Here is a 10690-nt window from a genome sequence, read left to right on the forward strand (position 1 = left end):
ACCTCGTGTTTACAATGCAGCTTGGGCCAGTTCCATCTTGGAGCAATGCCCGTCAGCATTTGAAATTTGTTATCAGAGATTTCTTGGACGAGGACAACAAGTGGGGTTTTTTTCAAGAACAAGAACAAACTTCCGTATTGTGCCAGACTCTCTGCCCTGAATTGAGTCTCTCAGGCAGCAGTTCCTCTCAGGTTTGAATCTAGTCCAAACTTCAGCTGGAGAGCCTCAGTTCAGGGTAACGAATACCCTTCATATCTTTTAATACATACATAACATTCAGTAACATTAACCCAAAGGTTGACTTGAAATGGTGAACTTTAAAATGCCAGTATGGAACTTATGATGAGGGTTTTGGGAAAACACAACCTGCTACATGAAAAAAAAAATGACCTCACTGATTCCAGCTGCCATGTCTTCACTTGAGATACATTTACAAGGACACTTGTGCTTGTTTCTTTTGCTACTAGTGTTGCAATCACCAACCTCGACGAAAGAAAAAAACAAGAAATTGTGGTGGCATGTGTAACTCATAATAGTTGTCACTCTTTTAGGTGAAATGGGGAGTGACACAACAGCAAAAAGCTGAGTGTGAGAACAAAGGAAAAGATCCCGAGGTGGGTCCCTTCAGCTTTTGCTAATTTGAACTGATTGTGCTTTGAGCAGATGTGGTCATTGCTGTTTGCAACATGTGTTTGCAGAGGGAGTGCAAGAACTATATCAGGACACTGCACAAGATGGAGGACAACAGGATGTATGTATGTGGAACCAATGCTTTCGATCCAGAGTGTGATTACATGGTGAGACAAATTCGGAGCCGCATTTCTCACTGTACGAGTTGATCGGATAGATTGCTGTGATTTTTTTTCTTCCATCCATCAAATCCTTCTAGTGTCAAACTTGTGTCTGTGTGTTCAGTCCTATGCAGATGGAAAGCTGACTCTGGAGAACAAGGGAGAGGACGGCAAAGGGAAGTGTCCATTCGATCCTTTCCAGAGATACGCCTCCATCATGGTTGGTGAGTGGCGGTGACGCAGCCAATTTAGATTTAATTATTTTTAATGTAGCGAGAAGTTTCCTTTGATATTTTCTGCCTTGTTTCACCAGATAACGACCTTTACTCGGCCACTTCGATAAACTTCCTGGGCTCCGAGCCGATCCTGACGCGCAGCTCTCCTGTCTCCATACGCACCGAGTTCAAGACTTCCTGGCTTAATGGTGAGGTGCTCTTCTTTTGTCGGACTTCACTTTCACTGAACGGATCGCTCATTGCTTCGCTTGATAGCTGAAGGTTTTTTTGCATCTTCACACGGCAGAGCCCAGCTTTGTGTCCATGGCTCAGATGCCAGAGAGTGAAGAAAACGAGGAGGGCGACGACGACAAGGTTTACCTGTTCTTCAGCGAGAGAGCCGTGGAGTCCGACTGCCTCAACAAGCTGGTGGTCTCCCGCGTGGCCCGCGTCTGCAAGGTGATAATGAGCTCACCGTGCATGCACTTGTTTTTAGCAGCTCCATTTCCCAACAAAACAATAGCGTGTAAGCTGTGCTTCCTCCGTTGCGCTCGCTCAGCCTTTCCGTCGTTTGATTGGGCATCCCGTTTGTCTGGCGTGACGGTGTCCGTCTGTGCTCGCAGGGGGATCTTGGAGGTCAGCGGACTTTGCAGAAGAAGTGGACATCCTTCCTGAAGGCCAGAATAGACTGTCCAGTGCTGGAGTCCCAGCTGCCGTACGTTATCCAGGACACCTACCTCTGGTGTGACCCCCAGCGGCCCTGGAAGAACTGTCTGTTCTACGCCATCTTCACACCACAGTCGTACGTTTGAATTCAACAAACATCTTTGTGTGTTAGTTAGAGGGTTGGTCTTTGGCACAACGCATGGCTCATATTTTTTCTGTGTGTGTGTGTGTGTTTTCAGGCACACATCGGACCTGTCTGCAGTGTGTGCGTACCGGGTGTCTGACATCAGCAGAGAGTTTGCCGAGGGGAAGTACAAGACGCCAGTCACTGTAGAAACCTCTTTTGTTAAGTGGGTGATGTATAGCGGAGATGTCCCCAGCCCTCGGCCCGGAGCTGTGAGTCTGCCCACTATTCAGTGTGTGTGTGTGTGCGTGCGTGCGTGTGTGAGAAACAAAACAAAATCTCAAAAGGCACCTCCTTTTTTTTCTTCATTTTTACGAGTGGCCCAGCAGGAAGCTGATTCCTTTTTCACTTTGACTCCGTTGTTCCCCCTTCTCTCTTTCCTTGCCCGCTTCTCTCGCCCAGTGTATAAACAATGAGGCTCGTAAAGCAGGTATAACTCAGACCCTGGACCTCCCAGACCAGACCCTTCAATTTATCAAAGATAGGCCCCTCATGGACCAGGCCATCCAGCCAATAGGAGAGAAGCCAGTGCTGGTGCGAAGGGGAGCAACATTCACACGCATCGTAGTCAACCAAATGCAGGCCGCAGATGGCGAGAAGTACCACGTGATGTTTATAGGCACAGGTGTGTGTTCGGGGTACTAATGCAGCACACCGTCACTTCCTGTATGTAACTTTACCATGTGCGTTAGTATATAAATATGAGACGTTTCTCTTCCTTATTTTTTCTGAACAGAGGAGGGCACCATGCTGAAAGCAGCGAACTACGATGGAGAGATGTTCATCATAGAGGAAACACAACTGTTCCAAACCCCAGAGCCAATCAAGATTCTGAAATTCTCCAACGTCACGGTAATTTAAAACCCCAGCGTAGTCAAATTAACGGCGTATTACTTGTATTTGTTATTATTCAAATGTACGTCCGTTTGTACGTTACAGCACATTCAACAGTGTCATTTGTTCTGTGTCTGTGTGTGCAGGGTCAGCTCTATGCAGGTTCACACCACGGAGCAGCACAGATACCACTGGCCAACTGTGAGAGATCCTCCTCCTGTATGGACTGCGTTCTAACAAGAGACCCATACTGTGGCTGGGACAGAGCTGTTGGAAAATGCGTCGCCCTTTCTAATTCACAGAGGTAGGCAGCCGTCCGGACACCTGGGGCACGCACTGTTGACATCAGTGCCAGGAAAAAACAAATCTCAGTTATTGCGTCTTCTGTTTTAGAGAGCTAATCCAAAGTGTGAAAGAAGGAGATGCCTCTCTTTGCCCAGACGCTGGTGAGTTAGAATCTGAATAAAACTAAATGTGGCGGGGTTTCAACACTTCCTACCTCGGTCAACGTGGTTTGAAAATGCTTATCTAAAGGATCACTTCCTTTTTCAGATCCTGTCAAACCGATGAATCGGTCCATCTGGCCGGGCGGCAACCAGAAGCTCAGTTGCTCTTCGCCATCCAACTTGGCAAAAACCCTTTGGGAGAGGGACCACCACCCTCTGACCCCCTCCGCCCATTTTCAGATACTGCAAGACGGACTGCTCATCCTCAACGCTTCGGACAGCGACGGCGGCCGCTACCGCTGCCTGTCGGTGGAGCGCTCAAAAACCGAAGATTACACAACCACTGTGGCTGAGTACCAGCTCACAGTCGGCCCAGCAGGCTCAGGGAAGGGAGGTCACACATTGTTCCCACAGGCTCAGACGGACGGCCCCTCCGTGGCTGGACTGCAGGCCGTCGTAGGGCTCCTAGTCATTTCCTTACTTGTCCTTTTGGCATGGAACTTTTACAAAGGGCACCTACCTCTTCCCTGTAAGTGTGGGAAGAAAAGTAGCAAACAAGCCCAGGAGGCCCATGAGGACGGGGTCGTGAACTCCACCGTGCAGCACCAAGAGGCACAGAGGCCCGCAGTGGCCGAGGAGAAGCCCCTGGTGTTGGGAATAGACAACGGCAGCAGCCATAACAACCACACCAGAGGGGAGGCGGTGTGCGGTGCCGTGGGGGAGGGGAGTGATGCCCCGAGCGTTAACCTACCAACTCTGCAGTACATCGACGACGAGTCGGAAATTTGAAAATGACAAGCAGATTTACCGTCAGAGTACAGTTCAAGTTTCAAAGATGAATTGACAAGTCACAAAATATTTGTTTCTGGATTAATCAGTTCAGCTGGGATGAGAGTTGAAATGTCGACTTTCATAACAAGTAAGTTGAAGTATAAGTTCCTTCCACGTAGTCAACACCTGTTTTCACCAAAAGATCCTATAAGTTTGTTTTGTAAGAATGAAATGCTTGAATTTCTGTCTTCCTTTTTGTTTTTAATAGTCGTATGTTATTTTTTTCTTAAGTATGTTTTTAGTTTCTTACTAATTGTTGTAAATTCTGTTATAGATTGAAATATCTTGTCAGATTGTATGGTTTTCACAGGGAATGTACAATAACTGAAATTGAGCCAATTCATTTCTAACAAGTAGCTGCAAAGATTTCATTTTATTGTATTAAACCTTTTTCTACCTGATGCATTGTGTTGTTTCCGTGGATCCAAATGTATCCAACAGGGTTCACTAGTTTTCATCAAGACAGGACTTGACAAGAATGTGAAGAACAGATGTTGTGACAGTTCAGTCATGATGAATATACTGAGTCTCCTGAGTTAGTTATGACTCTGAAATAACATGTTTGAAATTGTTGTTCGCAGCAGAAAACCAATGACAGCTTGCATGGAGTAAAAAGGGGGAAAATCTTTAATGTGAAACTTTCAAACTACATTACAATTTACTTTTTCAGACAACGGTACAGTCATTTTAACAAATGCTTTTCTGTGGGACTATCTGAAACTATAAAACAATGTGGTTACAGCCTTAATAATAAACTGTGCATGGTTAACACCCAGGGACGAGGCTCTCGGTCCATCCTGGCTCGTGGCCTCTATCTCCTGTAGCGGTACCTCTTGAAGTGGAACCAGAGCTGGAAGATCCCATTGGCAAACTGACAGCGGAAGCCGTGTCGGTGCGAGTACTCCCACTCCCTGTTCACAATCTTGAAGGCGATGTCCTCGTACGGAGGGCCCGCATGGAATCTTAAAATCCCAAAGTCCCTGTTGTCTGGACTGGGCTCGAGGAAGTACTGCGGGGTGGAGCGCTTGTTGATCAGGTCTGGGTAGAAGATGTTGAACTTGTACCCCTGGACTATCTTTGGCGGAGGGTTGTCGAAGTCGTAATGCGTCTGGTTGTACTTGTTCCACTCGAAGCCCGTGTGCACCCGGTTGAAGAACCGCGGCTTCCTGGGGCGATACTTGTCCGCCCACAGGTACATCTTCCCCGTGACCGGGAACTCCACACTGAACTGGGCCTCATCGTTACCCATGCCCTCTCTGGCACGACGCACAAAGGCGTCCTCTGCACTCTCGCTTGCGTCACCTGATGGATAAAAGAGTGAGTAAACACATTTAAAATATAAAAATTTCACTTCGCTTATGACCTGAACGCTCCATAAGAGAAGACTGGCGTTACAATTTATGGATTTCCTTTACTACACTGTTGAGTTCATGATGTATTTTTCCTGACGGCTACATTAATTATATTCGTAGTATGTACATGGTCTCATACCTGTAACCTGCAGCTGTCTGCGGGCCAGCTCCAGCCTGTGAATGTCCTCCTCTGGGGTGATGGTGTGCGTGTCCAGCGGCAGCTCAGAAGTCGTGAGCAGCGGGGGACTGTAACGGCCCGAGTCGTACTCCGCCTGGCTCTGCTGGATCAGGTCTTCCTCCGTCAACACGGCCTCAACCACCTCGCCCTTCTCACCTTCATCCTTCCCATCGCCCTTATCCCCTCCGTGCTCATCTTGGTTCGCTGCCTGGGACGTGGAGGGGCCCGCCTCTTCTTCCCTGTCTTCGGTTTCTCTGTTCTTACTTTTTCTGTACGATGAAGATGATGACTGTCCAGCTTCTTCTTCCGCTCTCACCCTGCTGTTACAAAAACATACAGGTTTATTTTCTTGAAGTATGTGGTCAATGCATCCACAATTATTTCTGCACATTTTTTTCAGTGAGAACTAATGTGTGCAAAGTGGACTTTCCTGTTCCTGGAAGTGTGTAGTGTTTGCTCTTCCGTGTAACTTACTCATCTTCCTCAGTCCGCGGCTCCTCTTTTATGATGGGGAACAAAGGTTCACTTTCCACTCCTTGTTCCTGTTTAAGCTTGAACAGCTTCTGGCGCAGCACATCCTGGTGTCGCTCTCTCAACCTGAGACAGAAAATTGTAATTTTATATGCACATGATTATTTCCGCTGCTACGGTAACTGGGCAGTTCACAATCTGTATAACAAATTTGCTAAATTACTAGTGGCTTTGCTTTTACCAGTTCAAAATGTGCCTGTCAATAGTGTAGTTTAGATAAGGAGTAATGAGCTTTATTTTCAAACACAAAAAGTAACATTCTGTCAGGGTTATGGTCTTGACGACAGCTCATCCGCTTCCAAGGGTCCTCAGCCACAAACCCTTTGAGTTTGACGTCAATTGGATGAGCAGTTTGAAAGACAGAATTCTGGATTTATTTGTAGGACTTGGCCGTCCGTACCTGGCTCTGGCCATGTACACTCTGACTTGCTGCAGCAGACTCTCCCAGTAACCGATATCAAGGTTGGATCCTCCGGCCCGAATCTTTGTCTCAATGTTCAGATGCAGAGCCTGCAACTGGCTGTACGTCTTTCCTTTGAACACTATCTGCACATCAGTGCTCACAGCTGTGTTGATGCCCTCACGGCGGTCACCTGAGGTTTCAGAAAGATTGTGTTTAAAAAAAAGAAGGGGGGCTGAGTATAGCTTCCTGTTGCATTCATCACAGTAACATTAAGACATGGGATGTCAGGTGAGCATAGGCGCAGACGCAACTACACTAGAAACTACACAACATTACACAAAGATAAATAATGAATTATGTACCTGGTCCTTTCCCAGAGGCCTCCAGCTTTCTCAGTTTGCTGATCTCGTCCTCAGTGATGGTCGTCATGTCTCTCCAGAAGTCAACGTTCTTGCCTTGCTCCAACTCCATATACACCTACCAGTAAATAAACACTCTAACAGTGAGCCATGTACCGACAGAGTACATTTTATTATTATTATTATAATTATTATTATAAATAATATAATGTGAAGCACCTAAAACAGACATCCACTGTCATGTTTAGGGCCAGAACATCTCATCAGTTACAATTGGGGGATCACTCATGGTTAATGCTGTATCTGCATATGAATGTATTGTGACACATTTTATAGTAACATACCACTGTTCAAAGAATTATCATGAAAAGGAAGTACATTTAACCAAAATCTGTCAGCATGACATTTCAAACATGTTGGAACCAGTGGTTTTTTTAAAAGATGGGGTTTTGGCGCCCCCCGGTGGCAATTATAAGAAAAACACTGTGGTTTGGCGTTCACGTGACAAACGCAGGAGAAGATTGTCAGAGTCAGGAAACATTTCTGTAACATCTTAGTAGAGCATGCAATTGCTGAGAAGGGATGTTAGACTAATCACAATATCGAGAATCTTTCATAATGTGTTACATGCGAAATTCATATTTACAGGGTAATGTACAAGAGCTAAGAGGCTACATTCTTTACGGTGAACTTACAGTATTTTAGTTAAACCTTTCACCCTGGAATGAAACACAACAACACACCTTAATGTCCTCGAGCAGGTCATCCATGTCGGTGACTGTGAGCCCATTGAGGAAGGTATATGGTTCATGCATCTCCACAGCAAGATCGTCATCCTCCGCACTGATGTACTTCGCCAAAAGGTCAATGGGCTTGGCACGACCGTCACGAATTCGAATCTTGGACCTAAACGCACCGCACAGAAGAATGAGGAGACCATGCATAAAGGTATTCAGGAATGCAGTTAAATTACAGCACAACAGAAATCCTCTGTGACATCAGGAGGGGAGGCTGCCAGTGTCGGATGCACAGGAATTGTTGCTGCAGACTCACCGTAGTTTGGCCTGGTGCAAATGGAAGTTGTCTTCCTGTTCGGCCCAGGTCTTGAAATGCTCCGCCTCTTTCTCTCTCTGCAGCATCTCCAGCTCTGTCTCTCTCATGGCTTTCTCTCGCTCACGCTCCAGACGAAGTTGTTTCACCTGCATGAAAAACAGTTTTTTGATTAATCAAAGAGCTGCACATCGTAACTCTGTAGCATTAATTCTACCACAAAAAACTACCGATCTGCTCATACCTTCTGCAGCTCCCTGCGGTTCTCCTCCTGAATACATTTGTTCCTTTCTTTGAGATCCTTCTCTCCGAGGTGACCGATGCCTTTCTTATCCAATGCCTAAAAAAATAAATAATCACACACACCCACAAACATATATATTTATATATACACAATATTCAAGCCAAGTTATGATAAGAAATTTAAATTAAGCTAATAAGTAGCTACATGAACCTGCTCTCCAACTCACCTTCTGCCATTTGAATGTGCCTAATAAGTTGTTGTCACCAAAGGGATTGTCTGCATTGGTGTAGCCCATGTACTCCTCACTCCAGCCCATCTTCTCTCTCCTTTTCTTCTCCTTTGTTTCCTTCTTTGCCAGTCTTCTGGCCCTCTTCTCCTCTGGTGTCTCCAGAGCTTTCATCATGTCCTTCTTTTTTTCCCTCTCCTCCTTTTCTTTAATCACGCGGCCGCCGCGATCAGACCCCGAGCTGTCGGACGACTCGGGTGAGCTGGAGCGCTTCCTTGCTCTGTCTCTGACGGCACTCTCTCTGCTTCTTTCACTCTTCCCTTGCTCCTGGTCTTCACTCCTCTTCCTTTGCTCTTGGCTTTGATCTCTCTCCCTTTTTCTTTCCCTGTCTCTGCTGCTGCTCCTCCACCTCTCTCTATCTCGCTCCATCCTCTGTCCGTCTCTGGCTGGGCTACTTCTGTCAGAACTTCTCTGTCTTCTTCTTTCTCTACCACTGTTTCCTGCTTCCAAGTCGGAGCTGGATGGGGACCTTCTCCTTGTCCTCTCCCGAGATGCTCCCCTCCGGATCTCCATTTCCTTTCTCCTTCTCAATTTGGGATCATCTGAATCTGAACTGATATGGGGAGGAAAAAAAAGTTGATGAGTACATTTTTGCATCTTGATGAGAAACTACGTTTTTTACTCTTAACAAGGAAATGTCAGCCAGCTCAAATAGAAGACATGTGAAGAGATGTCAGTGTTTTAGGATTATGAAGTTATCCTTACACCTTAGAAAAAGTTAATCATAACACCAGAAACTCTGGCGATCAGTTGCCAGGTTATTATTAACAAGCAGGTGATCTTCTCTACACTTGATGCCTGCCTACAGTGTAAGTAACATAAAACTGGGGAGTTTTAAAAACTGGTACCTGGTCTGCATTAACTAAGCAAAACAAAAGCATCTGTAAACGGAAAGATTTCCATCACTATGTACAGAACGTCTCCCTTCTCAGTTGGATCACTGTGCAGGGGTCTGGATCACAACACTACTGCAGTGGTCTCACATCTTCGGGAAATCCTCACATGGTCAAGCAGGACTGATTATAATAGATAGATGGCAGTTACCTGGACGATCGACCCCTCGACTCGTTCCTGGGGCGGTGTGGTCCCTGCCTCCTGTCGCCCTCGGAGCCGCTTCTGGAACCCGGACGGTCCCTGTGTTGAGGCCGACGACTGGAGGGAGAGCCATCGCTGGAGTCCCTGCTGACGGACCGTGCCCGACCACGAGCGGTTCTCTTCGCGTCCAAAGACCGACTGCGGCCTCTTCTCTCCTCTGGGGATCGAGACCGGCTCACTCTGGACCGGTTCCGCCGCTCCCGGTCCCGGCTTTTGGACCTGGAGCGGGACCGACGTCGTGTCTTCGAACTCATAGCGAACTTTGTGGGGTCCGAATGGCGCTCTGTCGCATAAATAAGAGGTAACAAAAAAAGAAGGGTTTGCTGTCCTCGCATTGTTAAAAAAAATATATATATATATTGGATTGAAACATTTTACGAATTAAGTAAATGTCCACGTCGGCTTCTAACAAACTCAACAAAACAAAATGATAAATTGGCTGATTTAAAAATAACCACTCAGGCAGTAGAAAGACATCTAAAATAGGGCTTCCTACTTTTTGGCGCATATTCCTGACGTCAGATGCATAGATTGAGAAAATACATTACAAATAAATAGCTATTGAGTTTAAATGTTGTTTTTGCTGCACAGTAAACATTCATAATCGAATCACCATCGCTGAGGTTTGATCCCGTGTGAAAATAATCTCCGAATGAAATTAGGTCAGGGCCGCTTTTCACAAATACAAACAACATCGCGCTGTCGTGACGTCACGTCACTGGCGAACGCAGTTCTGTGAATTCACTCTCAAATTAAATACTCACGAATTAACGGTCACAAGTCAACGAATCCCCCTTTGTTGATTCTCATTTTACACAGACGAACAGCCGCGCGTGACATCGTGTCGCCTATCGGCTGCCTTCGGGGGAAGAAGAGATGGTCACAGATTTACTTGAACTACAACTACCAGGCGACACGCGGCGTCACTGGCCGTGTTGACGGGAGAGGGGACTCCTTTCACCAACTGTGGTCTCGACACCGTCCTGTGTTGGGACATTGTCGGCTTCATCTCTGCCCGGACCAGAGGTTGTGTTGTCTCTTCTTCTCCGGCTCTCGTGGGGAGATACAAACTGTCGTCGCCTCGGTACAGTGAGATCGGCGCGGCAGCGGTCGTCAGCTAGCTTACATTAGCCCGCAGTTGTCGGTAGATTTACGGCTTATCACCGCGGCTGCCCCGCCAGGTACGTCTACTGAAGCCGGAGACGCCGGGTCAGCCGCGATGGCC

At 46.7% G+C, this 10690-nt stretch overlaps 2 protein-coding genes across 3 annotated transcripts in view; one reads left to right on the forward strand and one right to left on the reverse strand.

Annotated features, from left to right (window-relative positions):
* Nucleotides 1-4368, forward strand: part of sema4e (semaphorin 4e) — a 6372-nt gene extending 2004 nt beyond the window's left edge. For both annotated transcript variants that reach the window (XM_035633436.2, XM_035633437.2), the window contains exons 4-15: nt 552-614; nt 699-797; nt 916-1015; nt 1105-1215; nt 1314-1465; nt 1630-1808; nt 1912-2068; nt 2259-2481; nt 2593-2708; nt 2837-2994; nt 3084-3136; nt 3243-4368. In XM_035633436.2, the coding sequence (XP_035489329.2) occupies nt 552-614; nt 699-797; nt 916-1015; nt 1105-1215; nt 1314-1465; nt 1630-1808; nt 1912-2068; nt 2259-2481; nt 2593-2708; nt 2837-2994; nt 3084-3136; nt 3243-3925 (2094 nt within the window). In that variant the 3' untranslated portion in view covers nt 3926-4368. The remainder of the gene's footprint in view (nt 1-551; nt 615-698; nt 798-915; nt 1016-1104; nt 1216-1313; nt 1466-1629; nt 1809-1911; nt 2069-2258; nt 2482-2592; nt 2709-2836; nt 2995-3083; nt 3137-3242) is intronic.
* A 203-nt stretch (nt 4369-4571) lies between these two features.
* Nucleotides 4572-10369, reverse strand: cactin. The gene is made up of 11 exons (XM_035633434.2): nt 10230-10369; nt 9415-9748; nt 8311-8923; nt 8085-8180; nt 7844-7989; nt 7534-7696; nt 6794-6908; nt 6429-6621; nt 5972-6094; nt 5459-5817; nt 4572-5269 (listed from the first exon to the last, which is right to left on the reverse strand). The coding sequence occupies exons 2-11, from the start codon at nt 9717-9719 to the stop codon at nt 4779-4781; spliced, it is 2604 nt and encodes an 867-aa protein (XP_035489327.2). The 5' UTR covers nt 9720-9748; nt 10230-10369; the 3' UTR covers nt 4572-4778.
* Nucleotides 10370-10690: the final 321 nt, after the last annotated feature.

This window comes from Scophthalmus maximus, chromosome 5 (assembly GCF_022379125.1).
Source record: "Scophthalmus maximus strain ysfricsl-2021 chromosome 5, ASM2237912v1, whole genome shotgun sequence".
NCBI classification, from domain to species: Eukaryota; Metazoa; Chordata; class Actinopteri; order Pleuronectiformes; family Scophthalmidae; genus Scophthalmus; species Scophthalmus maximus.